This window comes from Aspergillus saccharolyticus (assembly GCF_003184585.1).
Source record: "Aspergillus saccharolyticus JOP 1030-1 unplaced genomic scaffold BP01scaffold_80, whole genome shotgun sequence".
Classification (NCBI taxonomy): Eukaryota; Fungi; Ascomycota; class Eurotiomycetes; order Eurotiales; family Aspergillaceae; genus Aspergillus; species Aspergillus saccharolyticus.
Window position 1 is genome coordinate 27,175 of NW_020290690.1, and position 17,022 is coordinate 44,196.

The 17,022-nt window shown below is 53.7% G+C and overlaps 6 protein-coding genes across 6 annotated transcripts; 3 read left to right on the top strand and 3 right to left on the bottom strand.

Annotated features, from left to right (window-relative positions):
• Nucleotides 1–683: 683 nt before the first annotated feature.
• Nucleotides 684–3,476, bottom strand: BP01DRAFT_396080 (uncharacterized protein; the record flags this gene model as incomplete). Its single annotated transcript, XM_025578449.1, has 8 exons — nucleotides 684–880; nucleotides 906–1,048; nucleotides 1,107–1,413; nucleotides 1,465–1,671; nucleotides 1,728–1,957; nucleotides 2,576–2,843; nucleotides 2,922–3,242; nucleotides 3,328–3,476. 8 exons carry the CDS (start codon nucleotides 3,474–3,476, stop codon nucleotides 715–717), a joined length of 1,791 nt encoding a protein of 596 aa, XP_025426148.1. The 3' UTR covers nucleotides 684–714.
• A 437-nt stretch (nucleotides 3,477–3,913) lies between these two features.
• Nucleotides 3,914–5,305, top strand: BP01DRAFT_411461 (aldo/keto reductase; the record flags this gene model as incomplete). The annotated part of the gene is made up of 8 exons (XM_025578920.1): nucleotides 3,914–3,982; nucleotides 4,047–4,193; nucleotides 4,255–4,359; nucleotides 4,418–4,614; nucleotides 4,663–4,747; nucleotides 4,807–4,862; nucleotides 4,917–5,062; nucleotides 5,130–5,305. 8 exons carry the CDS (start codon nucleotides 3,914–3,916, stop codon nucleotides 5,303–5,305), a joined length of 981 nt encoding a protein of 326 aa, XP_025426149.1.
• Nucleotides 5,306–6,547: 1,242 nt separating this feature from the next.
• BP01DRAFT_427283 (uncharacterized protein) lies at nucleotides 6,548–9,992 on the top strand (the record flags this gene model as incomplete). The annotated part of the gene is made up of 2 exons (XM_025579840.1): nucleotides 6,548–6,869; nucleotides 6,932–9,992. The coding sequence occupies exons 1-2, from the start codon at nucleotides 6,655–6,657 to the stop codon at nucleotides 9,990–9,992; spliced, it is 3,276 nt and encodes a 1,091-aa protein (XP_025426150.1). The 5' UTR covers nucleotides 6,548–6,654.
• A 410-nt stretch (nucleotides 9,993–10,402) lies between these two features.
• BP01DRAFT_378068 (putative C6 transcription factor) lies at nucleotides 10,403–12,292 on the bottom strand (the record flags this gene model as incomplete). The annotated part of the gene is made up of 3 exons (XM_025577032.1): nucleotides 10,403–11,039; nucleotides 11,104–11,393; nucleotides 11,462–12,292. 3 exons carry the CDS (start codon nucleotides 12,290–12,292, stop codon nucleotides 10,403–10,405), a joined length of 1,758 nt encoding a protein of 585 aa, XP_025426151.1.
• A 77-nt stretch (nucleotides 12,293–12,369) lies between these two features.
• On the bottom strand, nucleotides 12,370–13,433 carry BP01DRAFT_351909 (uncharacterized protein; the record flags this gene model as incomplete). Its single annotated transcript, XM_025573861.1, has 2 exons — nucleotides 12,370–13,067; nucleotides 13,133–13,433. The coding sequence occupies 2 exons, from the start codon at nucleotides 13,431–13,433 to the stop codon at nucleotides 12,634–12,636; spliced, it is 735 nt and encodes a 244-aa protein (XP_025426152.1). The 3' UTR covers nucleotides 12,370–12,633.
• Nucleotides 13,434–14,461: 1,028 nt separating this feature from the next.
• Nucleotides 14,462–16,878, top strand: BP01DRAFT_396083 (glycoside hydrolase; the record flags this gene model as incomplete). The annotated part of the gene is made up of 9 exons (XM_025578450.1): nucleotides 14,462–14,590; nucleotides 14,646–14,661; nucleotides 14,726–15,224; nucleotides 15,294–15,377; nucleotides 15,437–15,513; nucleotides 15,572–15,604; nucleotides 15,663–15,805; nucleotides 15,861–16,367; nucleotides 16,435–16,878. 9 exons carry the CDS (start codon nucleotides 14,462–14,464, stop codon nucleotides 16,822–16,824), a joined length of 1,878 nt encoding a protein of 625 aa, XP_025426153.1. The 3' UTR covers nucleotides 16,825–16,878.
• Between the last annotated feature and the right edge of the window lie 144 nt (nucleotides 16,879–17,022).

The window sequence follows — 17,022 nt, forward strand, 5'->3', positions numbered from 1 at the left end:
AGCCCTAACTTAACTGGGTCTGCAGCAGCCAACTGCCGATGATGATTCCATTCTCTGCCAGAACTCCCACCACCACCCACTTGATTGCAGATTCTGTAACTCACTGGACTTAATTAGTACGGAGTAACTACACAGTAGCAGTGTCTGCCAACCCCCCTGCAAAGTCCCCCCTTCAAGGATGGTCAGCATCTTGAAACACCAAGTGACAAGTGATACATCATATTGCATGCCTTAACTATCCGCACCCCAGCAGCAGCAGGCACTCATCTGACTTGGGGCCAGCCTGTCTGGGCGTCGGTTGGTTGCCAGACCATGTCAAATTTTCCAGGTTCCTTGGTTTTCTTCCCGTACGGAGGAGGAATGGATGTGGATCGGAAGGATAGGATCCGTTGAGCAGGTAAGTTATCGCCACCACGACTCGGCTGGAAGATGCAGGTACGGAGGAGGACCTACTTTTGGGTGGGCGAGTTGGTGCCTGAAAGAAGCGGGTCATTGGGGACCTCAGGCATTAGTTAATAAAGCATTTGTCATCCGATCATGAGCCCCTTTTGATGTCTGCCTTGCTGCCTGATTATCTTCGCCGCCTTGCTTACTAACTTTACTGCCTAAGGCACCAGAGAGATCGATCGCAATCATAAATTCATGTGCAAGTTTGGAGGGATTCAACAGAAACATCATCCTCACTCGGTAGCTACGCATCCAAAAATCTCTGGATCAGCCCATTCTCAAGCAAAACTCCACGCCCACCCTCAACGACGGACTCGCTGCCTCAGTCTTCTCCATCTGGAAAATCCACCCCGACCGACCCAAATTCTCGTTATCGTACTTGTCCGTGAAGAAATCCAGCCGCTTCATGTCGGGTTCTTCGCTGAATCCAGATCTGGCTCGAGCAGACGTTCACCCACTCTCTTTTAGGCAGGATCGCAAAATCGAGCCCTGCCCGCCGCAGCGCAGGGAGCAGATCCTCGGTCCACCGGGAAGTCTGGGAGTTCTGGACGTGATACACCACGCGAGGGTCGCGCGCGTACGGGTCAGCAGCAGTAACAGACTAGGTCGCATACAGGGTCTCAACTGACTACCGGCTCTTGATGACTCGGTCTCCTTACGAATATTGAGTACTTGCTGATCAGTCTTGCCATGACACTCAGTTTGTCTTCCACAGTACTCCTGTCCGGTGCGGGTGGCGTGGAGCTGGGCGGCCACCCGACGCCGTAGACGAGATTGTCCTGCACGTATCGGTTCTGATTCGAGCTGACCTTGGTGGGCAGAACATCTAGCACGACACATTCGTAGGAATCATCTTCGAGCGGGCTCATCTGGATGAAGAGGGCGACTGTGGGCAGTGGCCGGACGTAGTCCCAGGCTTTTTCCCCCGCAGGTCTGTCGGATGTCATCAGTTGTCCTAATTCGGTGCTGTTACCTGGTCAGTACTCGGAGGTGAACGGATGGAGAGGGCTCGCATACGCGCCGTAGTGACTGATCATCCGCACGCTTTGCTCGACGTGAAGATCTCCTAGATCATCTGGACAGCTGCTGCCTCCGAAGAGAACTTGTTGGCATTGTGCCAGTGGCGCAGCACCACCTTCCACTTCACTCAGAAATTTGACACATGTGGCACCCCGTGGAAGCTTTCCGGGGCCGTCACCCGCATCGTCTCGAGCACATGGGTTTCTGTCAACGACAAGTTGGCATTGTAGATCGCTACTGGCTTTTGTTTAGAGAGCGACCGGAAGAAGATCGATAAGCCGTGGTTGTGGTAAAGTGGCAGGGTGAGCAAGGCTCGATAGCCCTTGCTGCTACTGTAGTTGGCGACACACACCCCATGAGTCTGGAAGGTCGGCTTCGGTAAATCAGTCGAGCCCGAGGAGAGGATGATGAATGCCAATGTCTGACTCGACCGAGTGTTGTCGGCAAGTTGTCGGGATGACGCGAAAGCGCCTGGCGTAGGCTGCTTGCTCTGGAATCTTGTAGGTCGTGAGGAACGTGGCGGATTCAACCTTGGTTACGGTCTTTGCGCTTGATTGGGCGTAGAGAAGCTGGGAGCACTTGGTCGCCGATAGAAGATTGACATAGGCTTCCGTACTGAGACGCGTTGAAAGTAGTAGTACCGCATACCCCGATCTTGATAATGCGAACAACGATATAACGCAGTCGATATTAAAGGGCCCAGAATCGCAACGACTCGGATAAGCACTCACCCCCCACTCGGATAAACATCGTTTGAGCCTGGCAGACACCAAGTTTCGGTACGGATCTGTAAGATTAGCAAGGTTCCATTTGGAACAATTCCGACGGCAGTTCCCTCCCAAATAACGTGCCAATTATCCCTGGAGAAAACCATGCCAGAGCATGCCTTCAGCCGAGGAAACCAGTGTATCCCTAACTGACACGGGTCTGTCTTCCAAGACAAGCCGGGAACCCCCGTCTACCAATACTGACGGGTGCAGCCATTTTCAATTCTCGCCACGACAGCAACGCAAACGTGACTGTAATCTCGGGCGGAGGGGCGGGACATGAGCCTTCGTTTGCTGGCGGGGGGAAAAAAAAAAAAAAAAAAAAAAAAAAAAAAAAAAACGACGGTCTGCTCAGCGCTGCTGTCTCCGGATCCGTCTTCGCGCCGCCCAGACTGCGCCGAGCGAGCTTGGACACTGGCTAAGCGCACTGAGCCTGTCTCGGCAGCCAGACGGTGCTCATCTGCTGCCAGATAAAGTGCACCATTAGCTGAAGTTCCGATTGCCTGATTAGTCTCTGGTAAGCATTGCTTTGCGTGGGCTAGGACCATCAGAACCAAGGCACGAATAGCGCGCTTGCCAGGTCCACTGACAGCCAAATCCTGCAGAGGGCTATAGAACTCGGAGACTTAGCCCTCGACCTGCGCCTAATGGAGAAATCGATGGGTCGGAAAAGTGAAGTCGATGTACCGAGCGATCAAGATCTCGGCTTCCGCCCGGGGTGAGAGAAGGAGAAAAGAAGGCAGGGTCCAGCTTCCCCAACGGGGCATCTCCAAAGCTGAAAAAGGGGGCGTTGGTTGGCACGACACTTTGCTCATGCAGTGGCCTTGAGCTCGAATCAGATAAATGTCGGTCAGATGGGCTTCAGGCGAGTTGCGTGAGGGTGGCTCGTTGATCAAACCGTTCTCCCTGGTCGGCGAGGCTGGAGTGGCCAGAGGACAATCCGCAGTGGTCTCGGGGGTGGGAGGCGTGTTTGCCTGTTCATGCAGAGGAAGCTGGGCCAGTTCCCCTCTGTTGTATTCAGCCAAGGTTATAGATCTGGACTAACAACTTCTTATTTCCCATTCATATACACTTCATCCAACATCCCACCCACATGGCAGATATCCGGCTGCGATATGCTGACTGATGGGAAAAGGGGACAAGCTGTGATAGAGCTGCGACGGACTCAGGGTGCTGGGAAAGCAAAGGTTCCTCAGTGAATAGGGTCTCGTGAGGGCCTCGCTTGTGGACCAGCTGCACCATTATCGCATTGTGCACGCGGCCGTGGAAGTCCGCTCTAGCATCCAGACCTAGGAACTTGACTGTCTTGAGATGCTCCACGGACGCATCGAGTGTATGTGTGAAAAGTCTAACCAGCCTAAGGCCTCTGTGGCGTTTATGTTTATCGCCTTGAATCCTCGTGTCTTGAAATGTAGCTTCGTCAATCGAAGGGCTGTGGCAGTCAAACTCGGAAAATGCCAACCCCCCACGGGAGAAGAAACGGAAAAGCCGCTCGGAAAAGGGACCAGCACCAGGTCATTTTCCGAGGCGGGCGCGGATGGCGTCACTTGAGCTGCAAACAAATCGATAAGACCATGGGCCGAATAAATAATAATAATGGGCTTAGTTGGTTTTCCTTCCGTGTGTGCCCATCTCTTCTCCTCTATGCTGATTTCCTTCATACGATCATCTCCTGCAAGATGGCTTCCGGTCGCTCCTTCAAGTTGAACTCTGGTTATGAGATTCCCGCCGTCGGCCTGGGAACATGGGTATGATTTGTAACTTGTCTCCCCATACTTGCAGGATTTGGTATTGACCATGAGGCTACTCTAGCAAGCCAAGCCAAACGAGGTGCGCGATGCGGTGGTCGCAGCTCTGAAGGGAGGTTATCGCCATATCGACGCTGCCGCCATCTATGGCAATGAGCAAGAGGTCGGAGACGGCATCAAAGCCTCAGGAGTTCCGCGAGAGGAGATCTTTGTGCGGGACCCTTACCAGCAGTCGAATCGACCTCAACTGACTGACCCTCACCTGTCATCAGCTCACTAGCAAATTGTGGAACACCCATCACCAGCCGGAACATGTCGCAGCCGCCGTGGACAAGTCCCTTGCCGATCTGCAGACGGATTATCTGGACCTTTACCTCGTAGGGCACGAAGAAAGACGGACATATCAGCTCAGGGTCACTAATGAAATGATAATAGATCCACTGGCCGGTCGCGTTCCGTCATTCCACGACCACTAACCAACCCATCGTCGAGGAGACGGGATTAATCGATGTTATTGACGTGCCGATTAAGGACACCTGGGCTGCAATGGAGGAGCTGGTGGCCAAGGGCAAGATTCGCTCCATTGGGGTCAGCAACTTTACCCGCGAGACGATCGAGGAATTGCTCAAGACGTGTGTATATTCGGCGCCAGCAAGGAAGGACTGGCTGACATCTGCCAGTGCCAAAATCCCGCCTGCGGTGAACCAGATCGAGGCGCACCCCTACCTGCAACAACGGGACTTGCTGGAATGGTCTCAGCAGCAAGTGAGTTCGTTCATCAGTGTGTCAAGGAGGGCTAATTGACCGACCGGGGACTCATGTAGGGCATTGTTGTGGCCGGGTATTCTCCCTTGGGCAACAACATCTATAACATCCCGCGGTTTGTACTGGTTGACCGGAGTGGCCAGGAGCTATCATTGCTGACACGTAACAGAGCGGTCGACGATCCACTCGTGATTGCAACTGCTAAGAGTCTGAATAAGACTCCGGCGCAGGTGTTGATCAGCTGGGCAGTGCAGCGTGGTACTGTCGTGCTGCCCAAGTCGGTCACCCCCGAGAGAATCCAGAGCAACTTCGAAGGTACGCATGATCCAGACTCTAGCCGGTGGCATAGCATGTCCGTCTAACGAGTGAGCTGTCGTCCCAGACTTCGTCCTGTCCGAGGAGGCGTTCAACGCGATTCAGTCTCTGGAAAAGCACCAGCGAATGAACTTCCCTGCCCGTCTGGGAGTGGATATCTTCGGAGAAGTTGGCGAAGAGAGTGCTCGGAAAAGCGCACTGGCATGGGCGGACGAGCAGAAGCGGCTCAAGGCCCAGGCTTGATGCATCGAGTACTGCACAGTTGTAGAGACTAGATGCCTTGAATGCCACAGTACATAGAACCATATACGATGATTATCCGAGTCCGATATTACTTAGCTGTTCGTATGATAGACGCTTGACCAAGACCACCAGGGCAAAATTTGTGCCACATCCCCCCAATGAATCTGCCTCGCTGAGGATTCCCTGTCGACACAATGGCAATGCCGGTGTCGAGCGCTTGGAGCCGATTTCGGATAAGAGGAGACAGATCAATACCTCGTATCCGACTCAGTAGCTCTTTTCCGACCCAGGCCAGCAAGGGACAATCGGAAACCATTGTGGTCTTGGTTAATGCGTGACATGCTGATCGGACGGGCGAGCGTTACCTGCACCTTGTCCTGCCTCCCATTCCAGCGCAATGCGCATCATGCTGCCGGGCATCTCTTCCAGTTATGTGGTGGCACTGGGCTATATTCCCAACAGTACGGTGCACTCAACTCTATAGTAAGAAGAAGATGGATTGAAATGCCCTAGTCCTTCCTCGTCCAGCTACGGAGCGCGCTGCAACTCTGGCTCTGATGAATTGCCTGAGCACTGTTGGTTAGATTCGAGTATGTTGTCTACAGCGTCAATACTGAGAGAGCGTCTAACCCATGCCGAACAGATTCGGCATCACCGAGATAACTCACTGCTTTTAGTGTCAACCCCACGATGTCTTCGATGACCATTCCATTTGTCACGATCCCACGCCTATTACCTTGGGCGATTGAACAAGCGACTGGACCGCGAAGAGGGAATCGATATGGGGCCAACGAGTGACCAGGGACACGAGAACGAGCAACATGGGCTGCCTGGCCAGGCTGTGAGTGGGGGTTTAGATTTCTACTGTAGATAAGAGACGAGATCTGACTTCAAGATCTTCCAGGAGCACATGAATCGTCGTGCATGGATTGAAGCTAAGGTTGCACTTGAGCGCATTCTCATGAGCTAGAGATGGCCATTGAAAATCTCTCCAGGGCCTAGAGTCGGTTCCCTTGATTTGTTTATGATCAGCTCATCGCTGGAGGCGTTAAAACTAGCGATGCAAGTGGGGCGTTATTCGTGTTGGCTCCAGTTTCAGGGCAATTCTTCCCGAGGCCGGACACGCCGACCTCCGAAGATGAAGCCACCCCAAGCCCCGGCATGTGGTTAAAATCCACTGTCCATGGACTGATAAATACCAAAGGAGACCCGGGGCTGACATGGGTCTTTCGAGTAGCCTTTGTTCCGGCGCTGTGCCAATTCCCTCCGGGGCCTCAGTGACCATTCCGCTCTTTTGACCCATTGCAACTGTGCGTTATCTTCGACTCACCCTCGTTTGTACCCCGAAGATGAAAGTCGCTCATTCTGTCCGGGCACTGACCTGGTTGATCGGTTATGGCATTGCTGCTGTTCAGGCCCGCGACATTGACGTCTGCACCCAAGTCGCCCGCGATGCAGTCGCCAATGGCGATTTTACCGACGATTCGGCTTGGACCTCCACCTCCAGTGCAGATGAATACTCTATTGTAACCAGCGGTGGTGGTGTCAATGGTGGGGGCTATCTGTAAGTTCAGCCACTCGGTCCCAGTAGCCGTCACCAGTCCCCTTCTAATGGGTCATATATAGAGAGGTTCCATATAGCACCGCGCAGAATGGCTTCGTGTTCGAGCAGACTGTCTCCCTCCGCGAGGGCCCCTACTACCAATTCAACATGTACACCAATCTGTTCGGAGAGGAAGATGCAAGCGGACACTTCCCTTACTGTACCTTTGATGTCTATGCCGTGACCGATGAGACCAGCAGATTTGTGACCTACGGGAACATCTGGAGCCCCGATGGAAGTGCCACCGGATGGGAATTGTTAATGGGACAATGGAAGTCCACGGCCACCGAAGCGACTCTCCGATTGAGCGTCACCTGTTCCCAGGCGTCCACAGCCACGCTGCAGATCTCGGATATCTCGTTTCTGGGACCCGAAGTGGTCTGTACCTCGCAGTGCGCGGCCTCCACCATGACCCTGACCGATGAACTAATACAAGACGGCGATTTCTCCGATGACGATAGCACGGAATGGCGCAATATGATACGATCGACGGACCTGGAGTTGGTGGCCGATGATGTTCCAGGAGGCGGCCAATGCGTGTTCATCCCCGGGGCAACGTATGATTTCTATCAAATCAACCAGACGATTGCCGATGCGCAGATTGGACAAACGTATGTGGGATCGGTGTCTTGGAGACTCAAGGCAGAGAGCTATGACTCCGATGTCGCGGTTTCGTGTAGCCTCGACTACCGACTGTCTCACGATGCCACGGGGCTTTTACTGGATGTCATCCACGATGAGGTCACTCTGTCATCTGCAGACAGTGGGTGGATGACAGTGAATGGAAACTGGGAGGCCACAGTTGCCGAGTTCGAGCTTCTCATCACCGTGGAATGCGATACGGATGATTATGCCTATCTGCCTGATATCGAGATTGCGAACGTTCACATGAATGTTCAGTCCGTGAGCTGCGCCCTTCCGACTTCCTCGGTGGTAGTAGTAGCCAGCTCAACTCCTCCGGCAGTTTCATTGTCTGTCATCGCCTCCTCTGCATCGGTGGCCTCCTCGGCCATTGCCAGCCCCAGTGCCAGCACCAGCCCTAGCCGTGCTGCTGCATCCTCTCCGGCATCGGTTACACCCAGTGTGATGGTGTCTTCCATGCCAATTCCCTCGTCAGCAATTGTCAGTCCCAGTCGTCTTCTATCTTCTCCAGTCTCGGACGTTGGAGTGTCCTCAACACCTGCTGCACCGTCGTCTGTGGTGAGTCGCAGTCGCATCGCTGTTTCGTCGTCTGTGGTGAGTCGCAGTCGCATCGCTGTATCCTCTCCTTCTGCCATCCCCCCCACCTTCACTCCTGTGACGACCTCTGTCAACGTTCCGGTTTCAGTGTCCAGATCCTCTGCAGTAGCCGCGATATCGCCGTCTTCTTTCCTTTCTTCATCTGTGCCATCTCCCATCCAGAGCCATGCACAACCGGAAACAATCCACGAGGTGATGCCAGCCTCTAGTACGACGCCCCTTGGTGGGTCCTCCCTGGACGTGATATCCACCAGGACTATCCCAGGCCCTGATTCCACGACTATCCTAACCTCTGATTCCACGACATCACTCTCTACGGGGCTCGCCTCTACCACTTCCACGGTCTTTACAACCAGCACTGCTACCATCACTGCGTGCCCTTCTACTGTACCCAACTGTCCTGCCTCCCAGATGACCACGTATCTCACGACTGAGACGATCCTTGTCTCGACCACGATCTGCCCCGTCACAGCAACGGCCACGGCGGCTGCTGACGGCTCCTACACATCCACGATCCTGACCACCAGAACCATGACCATCACCTCTTGCGCTGCTACTGTTACCAACTGTCCGGCTCGCTCTCAGAGCACGTTTCTAAGTACTCAGACTTTGGTAGCGGGGACCACGGTTATTACGACCACTACAGCTTCAATCCCGGCTTCGACTGGTTCACCTGATACTAGCGAGACCATCTCCGCATCTCACTATTCTCAGACGGTGGCTGTCGGGGCTGGTGTTGGCACTGTTGCAAATGGCCAAGGAAGTACCAAGACGACCGGTGCTGATGTCCAGCAAACTGGTAGTGCCACATCCTCGCCCAATCAGGGTACTTCCAGCGAGAGCTCGTCTGGTTCGACTGAGAGTGGGGCTCATGCTACCAACCCGAATAATTCTGGCTATACTTCTACCTCTAGCGCGGAGGACACATCAGGAGTGGAACCCGCTGGTGGTCTAGCTTCTGAGTCCACATCTTCATCCGGGTCGAGCTCCGATTCTGGCTCTATCCCAGCCCTAGCTTCGGGTTCAGACTCCGCAGGCTCCACAGGCGCCTCCTCAGGCTCGTCTTCAGGCTCCTCCTCAAGCTCGTCTTTGGGCTCCTCCTCAAGCTCATCTTCGGGCTCCTCCTCAAGCTCATCTTCAGGATCCTCCTCAAGCTCGTCTTCAGGCTCCTCCTTAAGCTCATCTTCAGGTTCTTCCGGTGCTGCATCGGGTGTTTCTTCCAGCTCTTCAACTACAATCTCTTCCGATTCTACTGTCGGCGTGTCTTCCGAGTCTGCGCCAGAGTCTTCATCGACAGTTGGGTCTTCTGCCAACTCGGAAGGGAGCGACAACTCCGATTCCACTTCTGGTTCTACCCCCCAGCTCAGCTCTACCGCTGGTCAGAATGCAGACTCTACCCCGAACGCAGTCTCCAGCAATACCGCACCAAGCACATCTGACTCGATCTCCGGCTCTGACTCCGCCCAGACAGCCTCATCCTCTTCGGCATCTGACTCGTCATCAGACGGCTCTTCTATCTCCACCTTCAATTCCAACTTAAATGACGACTCCGACGTCCCAGCTGTCCCCAGTCCAGACGCACCTGAAAACAGCCAAAGCAACGGAGCGCCCAACGCATCCCCCTCTGCATTTGCATCCAGCGCAACCTCTCTCAAACCATCTCTCAGTACTCCTGTGACATCCTTTGCGACGGTCAAAGCGACGGCGCATGGTTCGGCCGCGCAGGGACCTTCCAGCACAGCTAGCGCGAGTGGTGCCGTGTTCACTGGCGCGGCTAGTACGTATCGGGAGCATGTTTCTTCCGTCTGCGGGATTGTGATGGCTGTTGGTCTTCTGGTTCTGTGATAAGAGCTTTTCATGTTCGGGGGGTTTGTGGTGTTGTTTTGTGTTGTTGTTGAAGGTCGTCATGTTTCACTGGAACGTAATGCGGTTCCGCTGTATTTTAGGCACTGCGTCAAAGGCAAGCAATAACTAAGCGAGTCGCAACACCTTCACGCGTAAGAACCAATCATGATCTTGAGATACCTAGGTGGGATGAGAGAGACTGAAGTCATCTCGCCAAAGATTCTGGTTGTAGAGCAGTATCGATAATGGCTATAGGCAGACTACGAGTGCAACACGGAGCACTCCACCATCACGCGAAGGTAGTAGCGCCACGTCTCTATGAGGCCAACCCTAAGCCTCCTGTAGCTCGAGCGAGAAATATAGATCTAGCACACCCTGAATCAAGTACGACCCGATACGGGGTCAGGCTCCTATAGACCAATACCCACCCCCCACGATGGGTCTGCATCTAGATCACTCATGTTATACCACCCGCACATCGCTTGCAGACTCTCCAAAGAAAGCATCCAATTGGAGTCCGAGCTGGCGCTCGAGGCCTCCGGCGGCGTGGCCGATGTCTGCGTCTCGTCCCCGTGGGTCAGGCTAGGCGGCCCACCGGAGGTCGTACTCGTACTCCCCCGGGAGCGCAAGTTAGCTTTTGCAGGGGCGAGACCCAGCACGTGGCTCGCGATCGTCTGGATCTCGCGCACATTTTTTGCCGTGCGGGGCCAGATCGCGCCCAACGTCTTGAGACACCCGATGATCATGCGCATCTGGTCGCGTGCAATGGCTAAATCCGTCCCCGCTAGGAGGCAGTAGCAGGCGGAGAGCAGCGAGAGAGCGCCGTCGCTGATCATGCAAGTGACGAAGGGGGTGTGGTGGAATCGTTGCAGGGGTAAGGCTAGGAGACGGAATTGGCCTTCGACTGCGCGCAGAACCCGGACAGTGTGGACGTTGACGAGCTCGTGGGTGGGGCCGTCCGGAGGTGGGTCCCGCGCGCAGCTGGACAGATCCTCCACGGGATTGAATTTCAGGTCGGAAAACGGTCGGTGCAGGCCGATGAAGGCACTGGGAGGTGGTGGTGAGTATGGTGTAGCTTGGAAAGGTCCACCCGGGACAGGCTTCGGCTTACACGTAGATTAGCAAATGGGCTTGGAACATGAGCTCGTCAATCTCGCCCGCCTTATTCATGAGCTGTTTCCGGCCTGGCGGTAAAAGCAGAAGCCATCCATCGAGCATCGAGTCCGCTGTCTGAATGATCCGCGTCGAATCTTCCTTGACCGTGTTCCTGGGGGCGGCACGGATCGCCAATGCGGCACATCGCGCGGCACTGATGAGATAGGCAAATGAAGAAAAGACGGGCTCATCGACGGCAAATTCGCGGCAGTCAAAGTCTTGCATGGTTTTGGGAGGCGGGATCTCCTATGCCGGGGTGAGCTCGGAAGGTCTGGCGCTGCATGTTTGGTGGGTTGGTGAGTTGATCCACTTACCCCCGACTCATATTCACCCTCCTCGCACGGCAGTCCTACCGTGGCCTCGATCTCCAGGAACGCGAACGTTACTGTCCCGAGAGTGCCCGCGAAGAATAAGTCCAAGACGTAGGCCGACCACCAGGCTCGCCTCCAGCATTCCTGCAGGATGGGGTCATTGCCCCCATGGACCCTTGCGCATTGCGGCTGGTACATCTGTAGCTCCAACACCAGCTTTCTCGCCATGTCAAGCTGTGACAAAGCTTTCTCTTTGTGGCCCTGCCAGAACAAGACTATCGCATAGAGAAGTCGGGACGGAACCAGGACTGGGTCGAGTGGAGAGGCTTGTGCCAAAGAAGCCTCGGCTTGTGCTTCTAGGGAATCTGACCACCGATGCGCATGATAGATGTGTCCGATGCAACACATCACGTTGATCAGGGGTCTCCATCGGACTTCCTGGCTGGGATCCCTCAAGAGGTTTCGGAAGTGCGTCTGGGGGAGAGCATACGGATGTAACGAGTGAAAGTGGCGATAGTACGAGTCGAGCAGCACCGACTGATCGGATTGAGATGTTTGTGCCCGAGCAGGCAGCGGAATCGGGGACTCTGGTTGTTCAGTAGTTGTTGGTGGGATGGGGTTGAGCAAGTTGGTCTCTGATGCCACCGCGGCCAAGCGCTGGCGGCGTTCGGCGAGGGCAGCCCGGTCCAGTCCCCCCCGCCGCGAACGGATATATTCACATGGCTGAGCCACCTCCAGACAGCGACTGCACGAGGGTCGCTTCCCATCGCATTTGAGATGGCGACTCCGACATGAAAGACAGGCCAACGATGAGCGAGTCAGTCGGGGATTCATGGGCGATTGTATATATTCGTGTATGGCACAGATGGAGATGAGAGGATAAGAGTTGAATGATGGATGGATGGATGGATGGAACAATCAGTGCATAAAATTGTGGAGAGGGAGGAATGTGTCAGCTGGCCTAATAGGGACTAGTGCCGGGAACCCGGGTTTCCCCCGCGGGTATCCATTATATCCATTACAATACCCGGGATACCTTACCGTATGGTCTGACTACTATATATAATACTGCAGGCTACGGAGCATATTGCTCGATAACGGAGTTACATGAGTGGTGAATTAGAAGGCCTTTACTTTCTTCATCGAGCCATGATAATAGGTTCAAAGAGCAGAAATCAAGCCCTCCCTAACAACACCGATTGAACTCCATTAGCAAACAGCATTTTCGCATACCCCCAATGAAATAATTTCAAAATCTCAGGCGCACCAGGTTGGTTCGTCTGCGGATTACAATGAAACCCTAGAAGCTCGATCTGAACTCTGGTCTCGGTGGATGAACCTATCTTACACTTGCCTTCTCCCTGGTGCGCTCTCGTGGTGGTGATCTGAAATCGGTGGCAGCCAGCAAAGGAAGATTTATCCGACCCAAAGCCATAGTCAACCCAGCTCGTCCTTTGGTCATTCTCTATTAGCTCCGACTGGGGACCGATGTGCTTGTCGAGCACCATGAAGGTGCCGAATAGACAAGTGCCGATCGGATGGAGGTAGGAGTCAGAGACATCCACCTGCCGCCAGAGAGTTCGGGCCGCTTGGGCGTCTCGCGTGAAACCTGGGGTACACATGCCATCGTAAGCTCTGTTGGCCCTTGATCTGATTAAGAGGTGATATGCAGACCGGTGTATCCCACGGGTAAGATCCTCCCCCCGGCCGCCGTCAGCAGCAGCCACTCCAGGGCAAAAACGAAGCCGCCAAAAAAGCCACTCGTGAAAAGCGCAAGAACCTGTTCATCGCTGCGTCCTGCTATCCAAGAGCTGGGAATGGTCTGGGTGATGCAATCGCCGCCGGTGGTGTGCTGACGTGGATTAACATAGCGCGCACTGGACGAGGTGAGAAACTCGGGGCGCACCGCAGCCGTCAAAGAGGAGTGGAAGAGAGATCGAAAGAAGGATGCGCGAGGAATCAATCGGGTCGGCATAATGACTCTGCGAGTTTAAGATTCATGAAAACATTGTGATCGTAGTTAGTGAAAGGGGATCACCTTGCTCATAGCTCACTATTTATTGTTGTTCTTAGTGCATCCTTCCGCCGATCTTCTCCGACTCTCTCTTCCGACTTTCTCCTGCATGACTCATGAAGAATGCGATAGTTATGAGTTGTATAGCACCTTTTTTATGTGTATTACGTAAGTTAAGCCAGCAGCAGTAAATAAGTTACTTTTGATAACCTACTTACGTCACTTATTTGCCCGGGTCTGAGTTGTGGAAGATTCTCTATATGGTCAGGGCAAGTCTGCTCTGATTCTGCTTCCCCACAGCAACATACCGACATACTGAGATTCCAGAAGACTCCTGCGAGTCGATGCCGGCATAGGAGCCGATAGGCATATACATTGTCTCTATGCATCTAGTTACTCGGATTTTGATCGTATAATTCATCGAAAACAAGTACCTAGTTGAAGAGCCAGAAAGCTGCGCGTCGACATGGTAGAGCCGGGTTTGTCAAGATTGGGGTTGGCTAAGCACCCTAACAGAGAGGGGGACTGCAGCATCACGGTTAGTTGCGGAGTTGGGGTCAGGCAACGGGGAAAGAGTCAGTCTGAAGGCTCAAGGAGGAAGATCATCACTCGAAAAGTGACGAATCTCGTTAGCTTGCAGGCTCTTGGGCATTTATCCGGCTGTTGCGCGGGGGTTTCCACCTTTTCTGCAGGTCCCCTCCCAATCCCCTCGCTTATCCGTCATGCAATCTAATTTCTCCATAAATCATCGCTTGCACAAGGACATCCCCGGATAGTCGAAATGCAGTACCTTGCAGATCTCCAACTCCTCCCCCGAGTCATTTCCCGGTGGAATCTTCACTTCTTGCGGGGTCGTCGTTCTTCATGGACCGTCTTGTCTAACGCCTACCCATTTCAAGGGGAATATAAGAGGCAGGAATCGTCATGGCATTTTTCTTTGACCGGATCTCGTGTGCACAGAGGGTGCTGAAGTCCCCACATTATTCAGGATGCATCTGACTTCCCTATCAGTCTGGGCCGCGACTTGGCTCGCCGGGCAGACCATCGCTCTTGACTTGACCGTTTCAAAGACTGGCGGTAATGCATCGAGCCCTCTACTCTACGGAATCATGTTTGAGGTGAGTGCTTGACGGTCAGTAAAAACCAATATGTCTGACTTTGTGTCCTATGCAGGACATCAATAATTCTGGTGAGGCTTGTCGCACGATCAGTACCATAAATATGATTGTCGCGACGGACTAACGCAGACATAGGCGATGGGGGCATTCACGGCCAAGTGCTCCGCAACAACGGCTTCCAGGGCACCAGCCCTGGCTTGACGGCATATGCTGCGGTAGGCAATGTCAACATCACACAGGACACATCCAACCCTGTGAGCAGCGCTATCACCTCCTCCCTCAAGGTCTCCGTACCGTCAGGGACCACCGGCTACGTCGGCTTCGCCAATACGGGATATAATGGCGTGCCGGTACTGGCCACGACATATAGCAATTCGTTCTACATCAAGGGAGCCTACTCCGGCACGGTCAACCTTCGTCTGGTCGGAACCTCCAGCGGAATCGTCTATGCGGACCATAACATCACAGTGACAAGTACTGCAGCCAAATTCACCTCCTACGAGACCAGCTTCGAGTCTAGCCAGGCTGACGATGCCAACAATGAGTGGCAACTACGGTTTGACGCCTCCAAGGTGGCGGGGAAGTCTCTCAACTTTGGTCTCGTGCAGCTATTTCCACCCACGTACAAGTCGCGGTGAGTCTATGAATACTCCTATGCTTCCACTGACCATATTCGTGACTGAGACGGGCTGATGCCATTCAGAACGAATGGCTTGCGGAACGACGTGGCGAGCTTTCTGGCTGAGATAAAGCCCTCTTTTCTGCGGTTCCCCGGAGGTAATAACCTGTAAGCACCGTTGAAGTCCAAGCATAATCCGTCGCGACCCTAATCTCGCGGACTGGCAGTGAAGGAGCTTCTCCTAGCAATCGGTGGAAGTGGAATGAGACAATTGGGGCAGTGGTCAACCGTCCAGGCCGACAGGGTATGCTCTGTCCGTAATCTCTTAGCTGCATAGAGTCTGACTGTCTAATCGTTTGCAGGGGATTGGACGTATGCAAACACTGATGCACTGGGTATGTACTCGATTCAATGACCTGACGAGTACGCCCTTCGGGAGTCTAACGTGATCAGGTCTGGATGAGTACCTTTACTGGTGTGAGGATATGGGGATGGAGCCAGTCCTCGCCATCTGGGACGGACTCTCTCTCGGGGGCGGCATTGTGACGGGGTCCGCACTGAACCCTTACATTGATGATGTTCTCGATGAACTCGAGGTTTGTAGCATCCATCCATCCTCCTAGGAAGTCCCCGACTGACACTGAAGGTGAGTACGTGCTTGGTTCAACATCCACCCAGTACGGCGCACTGCGAGCCAAAAACGGTCGCAGTGAGCCCTGGCCCGTCAAATATATCGAGATTGGCAATGAAGACAACGAGAGCGACGGGTGCAGCACTTACGCGAGTCGGTTCACAGCATTCTATGATGCCATTCATGCCCAGTACCCAGATCTCACCATCATAACCTCGACAACTTCGAGTTCGTGTCTGCCAACGACATTGCCAGATGGCGTCATGACTGATATCCACCACTACCTCTCGCCCGACTCCTTCGTCGCGCAGTTCGACGAGTTTGACAACTACTCTCGGGATCATCCCATTCTGGTGGGAGAATACGCCAGCACGACTGGCAATGACGGAAGCACCACTTACTGGAGCTACATGCAGGGCAGTTGTGCCGAAGCGGTGTATATGATCGGCCTCGAGCGGAACAGTGATGTTGTCCAGATGGCCAGTTTTGCGCCTCTCCTGGAACATTTTGACTTGGCTGAGTGGTCGGTAAGGCAGCAATTGACCCCCCTAAACCGTCAATGGAATGGTGGCTGATGTAGTTGGTCGACAATAGCCGGATCTCTTCGGTCTCGATTCCAGTCCCGATTCTATCACCGGGTCGACCTCGTATTATGTCCAAAAAATGTTCTCCACCAACCGGGGAACGACCATACTTCCGGTCACCAGCTCGGGAGATTTTGGACCTGTATACTGGGTCGCCTCGGTGTCGGATGAGCAAGTCTACTATGTAAAATTGGCAAATTATGGCTCGACAGCTGAGAATGTGACGATCACGGTGGCGGGAACCACCCATGGGTCCTTGGAGTTGTTGACTGGCGGCGAGACGGTCAGCAATTATCCTCACGATATCTCCATTACTCCTACCACGTCGACTGTGTCAGGCAATGGAACCTTCAAAGTGAGTCTGCCAGCCTGGGCGGTTGCTGTGCTTGCCGTCTCCTGAAATATTGAAACGATCGCGGTATTGGAAGATGCGAACAACTCTTTGTGAGACAAGGATTGAGATTCATAGTTCTAGCACAGGCTTTTTCAGTTGAGTCGATGTTAACTTGCTTGATCGTTCTTTGCATGGAGGGTAGTCCAGCTCGAATAAACAAAGGAATGGTGATATTTACCATCCATAGACCTGGCTGACTAGCGC